The sequence below is a fragment of the Pocillopora verrucosa genome, chromosome 7 (genome assembly GCF_036669915.1).
Source record: "Pocillopora verrucosa isolate sample1 chromosome 7, ASM3666991v2, whole genome shotgun sequence".
NCBI classification, from domain to species: Eukaryota; Metazoa; Cnidaria; class Anthozoa; order Scleractinia; family Pocilloporidae; genus Pocillopora; species Pocillopora verrucosa.
Window position 1 is genome coordinate 3,034,407 of NC_089318.1, and position 7,399 is coordinate 3,041,805.

Sequence of the window (7,399 nt, forward strand, 5' to 3'; positions counted from 1 at the left end):
AGATATGAGTTGTTTGTCGTTTAATTTTCAGCATTGTTTAAAGTAACTTGGTTAAGTTTCTCCAATTTCCATTTTATTATGGTATTATTTTTCGATTTATATTATTATTGTCTTTGACAGTTTTAAGGGATGTCCGGTATCGCAAATTCAAAGAAATTCGCTCTTTATTACATTTCATATTGAATGGAGTTTCCGAAAAACAAACAAAAAAAAAAAACAAAGCGTGTTTACTCAACGATTTGTATAGGTAATCGCATGGGGCCGAGTAAAATTAAGGATTAATATCACACGTGTTTTCAGAAGTTGCTAAAAACACAAGTGATATTAATCCTTAATTTTACGAGGACCCAATGCGATTACTTGTTCATGAAATAAAGGGGAAAAATACTGAATTTCTGAATGCGCTCTTGAGTAATCGGTCACGGGAAGCCATTTAATATTGACAAAGAATCAATCACCACGAACGCGCGAATGAAGTTAGTTTAAATTTTATTTTTGCACAACCGTACCAGGATATTGAAAACCAGGCCTGCTGGCAAACTTTCAACTTTTTGGCAACAACTACGCGATAGCATAAGCTGTTGCTAGGCATCCTGAGGACCAATTTTGCCCTCTTCATAGGCAAAATTAAGAAAAAATACTTTCTTCATCGACCAGTCAACATTCAGTAATTTTGCCCTCTATGAGGGTCTCAATGGGGTGATGGCTTTTACGGCTATCTGTTAAAATTTTGGCCAATTTCCTGCTAACGGTTAACACCTTTCCATTGTTTCCACCAGAGATATTTTTTACGGTTAACTTTTTTTACGACTAACGGTTAAAATTTGTCAATTTTTACGTCTAACGGCTAAATATTTTGGCCGTTTTACGGCTAACGGTTAACCCCATTGGGACCCTCCTCTATGTTATCAGGATATGAACAAAAACTAATACATTAGGTTTCGTTTGAATATAATTCTTCATCTATTTTAACTGCGCGCCCCGTTTTCATTAGATTACAGTTTGAGAAACAATCCGGGTCGCGTATAAACAACTTAAGCAAATTCAAAGAAAGGTTTCCTTTCTAGTTTTGTAGGAATAAACCCAAAAAACAGAAATACGCTGGTGTTAAAACTTTATTGAATTAATTCATTTGAATTGTCGAAGGGTTAATTTAAATGACAGCACTAATGTCATACCACGTATAAAGAGATAGTTTCAGAATTGAAACAGAAAAAGATAACAATTAAATCTTTTCGACTAAAAAAATATAAGCTCAGAGTCTATTACTCCCGGTAAAAATTTCAAAAATAATACAATAATATTTGAATATGAAAGTTTTTTCTTCAATTCAATTACAATCATAAATATTTTAGTTGAAAACTTAATCATAACATAACTGTTGGTTTTGACTATATTTTTCATTCAACAGAGAAATTGAAGGTCTTCACACCTCTCATCTATTACGTTGCTACTTTTGCCATACATCAAATACGTGCTTTTTAAGTTTTTGCTATTTTAGTGCTAGTTAAAGGCTTAGTTTTCCTTACATGAAATAATTAGTTGTACTGAAATTTATCAAATACGATTGGTACATTTTGGTCTTCTTGTTCTTAAGTGATCGAATTACTCTTCAGTTTCTGCTGTTTCACCGCTGGTGGAGGGTTTTGGTTCATCCTCTGGTTCATCTGTCTCCGTGGTAATGTCTACGGCTCTCTCGCTTGGCAACAAAGCGGGGTCACGTGATGCTTCAATCGTCAGGAGGCCTTCCTTTGACAATCGCGACGACACTGAACCAAGAACCACTTCATCAGGCAGCACAATGCGGCGACTATAATCACGTGACCGGTAAACCTCGCCATCTTCGGATTTGTGTTTCCCACTGACACTTAACTCATTTCCACGGATCTGTACCTTGATCTCCTCTGGCTTAAAGCCGCTGACATCCAACTTGATTTCAAATTTTCCGTCGTCCTCCTTCTCTTCCACCAGTTTGGAGCCCTCAATAACGAGGGCGCCGCCATCTTGAGTAGTACGTGACGTTACGGTGGTCGGATCGATATCTTGTCGTAGTTTAAAGACTCTCTTGAACTCGCTTGTGTCAAATCCATCTTCTCTCTCTGAGCGATGCTGCCCATGTAAGGTCACCTTGTCGCTATCAACTTCCAATGTGATGTCTTCAGGTTTGAACTGGTTGAGCGGGACAGAAGCGATCTTCACTGCTCCCTTGTGAGACTGTTGCTGTCTTTTACGGCAGTAAGGGTTGCCGACTTCTTGTTCATATGCCGATGCGATCTCTCTCCACAGAAGGTGGAAAAAGTCGAACCCTGCAGGCACTTGGTTGTAATAACTGCAACACAGAAAAAAAAAAGCAAATTTTTTAATATGATAGTCAGGAAAAAAAAACACTCACACATCTTTTAAATGTCTAAACAGGTAGAAATATTCTATTCTTATCCATTCGTAGCCGTGGCTTTTTCAACGAAACTTCATTAATACTCTTACAGAAAATAATAATTAAGTATGTTAGCATGTCCCTTGATATCAAATGATTCACCAGTGCTCGAAAATAGGTATATTACTCAAGCATAGATAAATAAATTTTTTAAGGCTCTACATTGACATTTGTATTGAAACAGTTAGGAACTCACTTGCAAGGATGGTAGGTTGGAAATCTGAGAACGAGAGCCATATTTTTCCTTTGATGAAATTCTTCTTTTGCTTCCTGTAGCTTGTAGTTACTTCTTTCTTGTAGGGTCTCTGAAGTCTTCTTAAGAACTGTTGATCGCTCTGCGAAAACCGTCCATATATACTCGTGGCTTTTATTCTAGAAGGATCCATCGTTGCTAAAATTAGGGGACTTGTCAGTGCCTCATAAGAATGACTGGTTGCCTTTTCATCCTGACACAGCAGCTCAAGTGCAAGACAGAAATTTCCCGAAAGTTCTAGAAAATTTTTTTAGCAGGAGCGAAATGGACACTGGGAGACATATGACGTCATTTTGCAATATGGCGGACAACAACGAACAGCACTACGTCGATCGTGCTACGATTGCAGTAGAATTTCTCTGCGTAAAAGTGCATTAAATTTTCTTTTAGGGAAAATTTGGCTTGAGAAACATAACTAAGTATTTTATGGTGTCTCCTACACAACGAATAAGGTATTTATGTCAGTGACTCCACGTGCTTTATTCATCTCATGTTACCAGCGGCGTAAAAGGATTCATCGAGATGTAGGCTTGTGGTTTAAGGCATTGTGATGTGCCTGATAGTGGTATTTTCCTGGTGAGGATACTCCTGTGCCTGTGGGCCAAGTGATGGCTGACATTTCGCTTCACACTCGATTGAATTAAGGCTGTGCACTGTGCAATAATTTTGCCATTTTGCAAGGTCATCATAAACATTTAGTATGACAACGTTCTCAGGCTGCGTGAATTACGCATTAGGCGGTGAGATAATTAGAAAGGAAAAGTTATTTATCATGCTTTGGTATTTCATCATTAATGTAGCACGTTAGCTGGGACTGTCATCTGTTCAGTGAATTCAATGCATGGCAGTCAAAAATGTTCACATAATTTAAACTGGAATATTTTTCTAACTTTTTGAAAGTGTGAGGTAATTTTTTCGAAATTGGAAAGAATTTCACAAGTTAAGTTGGTTTTCAAGTTGATGAAATATCTGAACCTGTGCACTGAGTAAAATAACAAATTAAAGGCAGGTAACTGCTTTAAAGGCCACAAGATCAGTAAGCACATTCTCCATATTGTTTTCTATACAATTCGTGAGGTGCTGGCAAGAGGAATTTGTTTATCAATCAAGAGCCTTAGTTTGTGATCATTTCCTTTATTCTTGTGACCGGAATGTGTACTTTAAGAGGTGATATTTAACCCTTTCACTCCCAAGATCTAATTAGTAATTCTCCTTACTATCTGCCATACAATTCTTATGATGTTAGTTCAGAGAATTTGGTATTGGATCAACTAATAATCCCATAATTGATATTCTTCTCTATTCTCATCACCTGCCTGCTTGATATTGTATTGATATTGTAAGGAGAAATTCTGTCTTGGTCACTTGTGGGAATGAAAGGGTTAATAAGAATTTAGATGCCATTTGCCCCAAGGGGTTTAAGGGTTAATAACTCAAGAGAGCATAAACAATAAAAATAAAGCCAAGTTTGATTTCAACGCGAGTTTTGCTAAGTTGGTTTCACAGAGAGTATGGTAATCTTTACCATAATTTAATTTTCTTTTGGTGTGACAAGATGTGAAATAAGCATTTGTAAAATGTTGAATTGGAATAAATTTATTAGATTCTTTTGGAGTCATAAAGATGCTGTGCAGACAGTTGATCCCCTCAACAGCTGCCACATGATTAATATCAGCGATGGATACAGATCTTGAGCTAAGGTGAGGGTCCAGGTTTTTGTTGCTTGCCCTGTCTTTTCTCCCTTCTGCAATTCCTTTTTTATTTTTACCCAAAATAAGGGAGTGGAGGGCCTGACCCCCCATGGCCCCCCCAGGGCCCCTTCCCAAGATCTGAATACAGTTTCACAGTATTAACCCTTTAATTCCCATGAGTGACCAAGACAGAATTTCTCCTTACAATATCAACACAATATCAACCAGATAAGTGATGAGAGTAAAGAGTAATATTAATTTGGGGATAGTCAATTCAAGACTAAATTCTCTGAACTAACATTATATGAATTGTATGGTTGACGGTAAGGAGAATTACAAATTTGGTCTGGGAGTTAAAGGGTTAAGACTTCCTGTTCATTTTTGTGGGTCTCTGGGTGACAAACAGTTTGGGATGGATTTTGACATAAACATAAATTCACTGTGTCATTTCAAATTGTGGGGGGTTACTTGCTGAAATATGAGCAAGTCTTGCTTTCCAGTGGCAAATAAATTTAATGCCCTGTTTCTGTAACAGATTAAGGGGAATGTCACATTCAAGGTTTTTTTGCCTTGAGACCCTATGCTTTCGGCAGGACTTTCTGGATGAGACCAAGAAAAACAATCACGACTTTGTCAACTATTTATTGCATAATTTCCTTTCCCAGAATAACTTTAAAACAGCCAAAAATAAGTTACATTTATGAAAATAAACTGTAATGTTTCTATTGAATGAAGGGGGTTAGTTTCTAAAGAAACTGTGGTGCTATGTCGGTTTACACTTTATAGGAAAGAAGCATATGAAAGCATTGTAAATGAAGTTAGCAACATTACAGGGTAATTTATCATGATCAACTGAGTTGATAATGTAAATTGGCCACCGTAAAGAGTTTAAAAGATGACGTTCCGATCGTTAGCCCTTCATTAGAGCAAGCCTAACCCCAACCCCATTGCTCTGATAAAGGGCTATTGCTCAAAACGTCGGCTTTTAAACTCTTTATGGTAGCCAATTTACGTTATCAACTCAGTTGATTATGATAAATTACCCTGTAATGTTGCTAACTTCATTTACAATGCTTTCATATGCTTCTTTCCTATAAAGTGTATAATTCTAACAACAGTTATCAAATATGTAAAGTCAAACTAGATATGTTATTTGCATCATTCATGAACTTAATAAGAAAACAATTTTCATTTTCATCAAACTTTCCTCGCCTGAAATAATCAACTGTACCAACATAGATAAAATAAGATTCGTATACTATGTCATCTCTTTCTTACAAACTCGACCTAATCTAATTTGGTCTCTGCTGGTTGTCCGCTGATCAAGGGGTTTGGTTCATCCTCTGATCCATTTGTTTCCAGGACAATATCAACCGCTCTCTCGCGCGGCAATAAGGTGGGGTCACGTGATGCTTCAATCGTCAGCAGGCCATCTTTTGACAAGCACGATCTTATTGAACTGATGACAACGTCATCGGGCAGCCGAATACGGTGACTGAAACCAGGTGACCGGTTGGCCCTGCCGTCTTTTAATCTGCGTTTTCCAAAGACAATTAACTCTTTTCCTTGCCGCTTAATCTTTATCTCTTCTGGTTTAAAGCCTCTGACATCCAACTTGGTCTCAAATTTTCCTTCATTCTCTTCCACTCGCTCTAAGCCCTCTATGACGAGGACGCGTCCATCTTGAGTAGTGTGTGACATCACAGTAGTTGGATCGACATTTTTCGGAAGTTTAAAGATCCTCTTGAACTCGCTTGCTTCGAATCCATCTTCTTTCTCTAAGCGGTGCTTTCCATGTAGGGTCACCTTGTCGCTATCAACTTCAAGGGTGATGTTTTCAGGTTTGAAGTGACTCAGTAGAACAGACGCAATCTTCACCGTTCTCTTGTCAGACTGTTCCGGCACCCAGCAGCCGACTTCTTGTTCAAATGCCAAAGCCATCTGTCTCCATGGATCGTGGAAAAAGTCGAACCATCCAGGCACTCGATTATTGTAACTGTATGAAGAAAAGAATAAGTCATCGAAACGCTTAAATACTTACGTGAGGGTGGCAAAGGTTTCATACGTGACATGTGATTAAGGCCAGAATATTGATTTGTGACGCGTGAATTTTACAGGAAGGCGAGCGCGATTCGTGAAGTTATAAACCAGCGTGAGGCGTGATTACCCTCCTGAAATATACGTTTTTTTCGGTGAAAACCTCAAGATTTCATGACACCTTGTACACAAGAAGAGAGATTTGAAGTTTTCCCTTTTAAATACTTGACGCGTAAATTCATTTAAAAAAGATGTGTTTGACGAGATCGGTACCCCCGCCTCACTACAATGAACGTCTACCAAGTTTTATGGAATTGCATTTACATTTTACGTAGATGCAGCAGAATTTAAGAAATAGACGAGAATCTAAGATTTGCTCTAAGGCGTGCATGGGTCAAATTGTACTCTAACCGAAAGTACTCTACCCGAAGAATCAAACACAGCGCTACTGTGGAAAATTTAAAGTCCTTCATATAAATTTCACGGCAGCTAAGCCCTTAAGAAATTTGGACTACAGTGAAAATGGTCAAATTTTCCTTGATTTCCTCTTGCATTATCAAATAATATCTATGGATTTTTTTAAAACTTACTTGCATGGTTGATAGGTTGGAAATGGGAAACGAAGAGCCATGCTGTCTTATTTTTGAACTTCTTCTGTAGATACTTGACTTCTTGTTTCTTCTAGGACTTCTGAAAGTCTAGTAAATTGTTGATCGCTCCGCAAAGCTTCCCTTTTATATGCTTTGAACGATCCATGTCCACTAAATTTAAACTCTTTGTCAGTATTCGTAATAATGACTGAAGACGAATTTATCCTGACACAATGTGACTGGACGAAAATGAGCATATTTTTAATTTTTTACTGAAAAGAGCGGGTTCATCCTGGAAACCGAAAGATGTAAAGACGAAATAAGGTGTAAAATTGTCAAATTAACATTTTTATTATGCCCGAAAAAGATGCTGGGAAAACCTGACGTCATATCC

General features: G+C 37.7%; 2 protein-coding genes across 2 annotated transcripts; both read right to left on the minus strand.

The window, feature by feature from the left end:
• Positions 1-1,217: 1,217 nt before the first annotated feature.
• On the minus strand, positions 1,218-2,757 carry LOC131784558 (alpha-crystallin B chain). The gene is made up of 2 exons (XM_059101379.2): positions 2,631-2,757; positions 1,218-2,329 (listed from the first exon to the last, which is right to left on the minus strand). The coding sequence occupies exons 1-2, from the start codon at positions 2,669-2,671 to the stop codon at positions 1,606-1,608; spliced, it is 765 nt and encodes a 254-aa protein (XP_058957362.2). The 5' UTR covers positions 2,672-2,757; the 3' UTR covers positions 1,218-1,605.
• A 2,249-nt stretch (positions 2,758-5,006) lies between these two features.
• Positions 5,007-7,175, minus strand: LOC131784546 (uncharacterized). The gene is made up of 2 exons (XM_059101367.2): positions 7,006-7,175; positions 5,007-6,374 (listed from the first exon to the last, which is right to left on the minus strand). The coding sequence occupies exons 1-2, from the start codon at positions 7,044-7,046 to the stop codon at positions 5,666-5,668; spliced, it is 750 nt and encodes a 249-aa protein (XP_058957350.2). The 5' UTR covers positions 7,047-7,175; the 3' UTR covers positions 5,007-5,665.
• Positions 7,176-7,399: the final 224 nt, after the last annotated feature.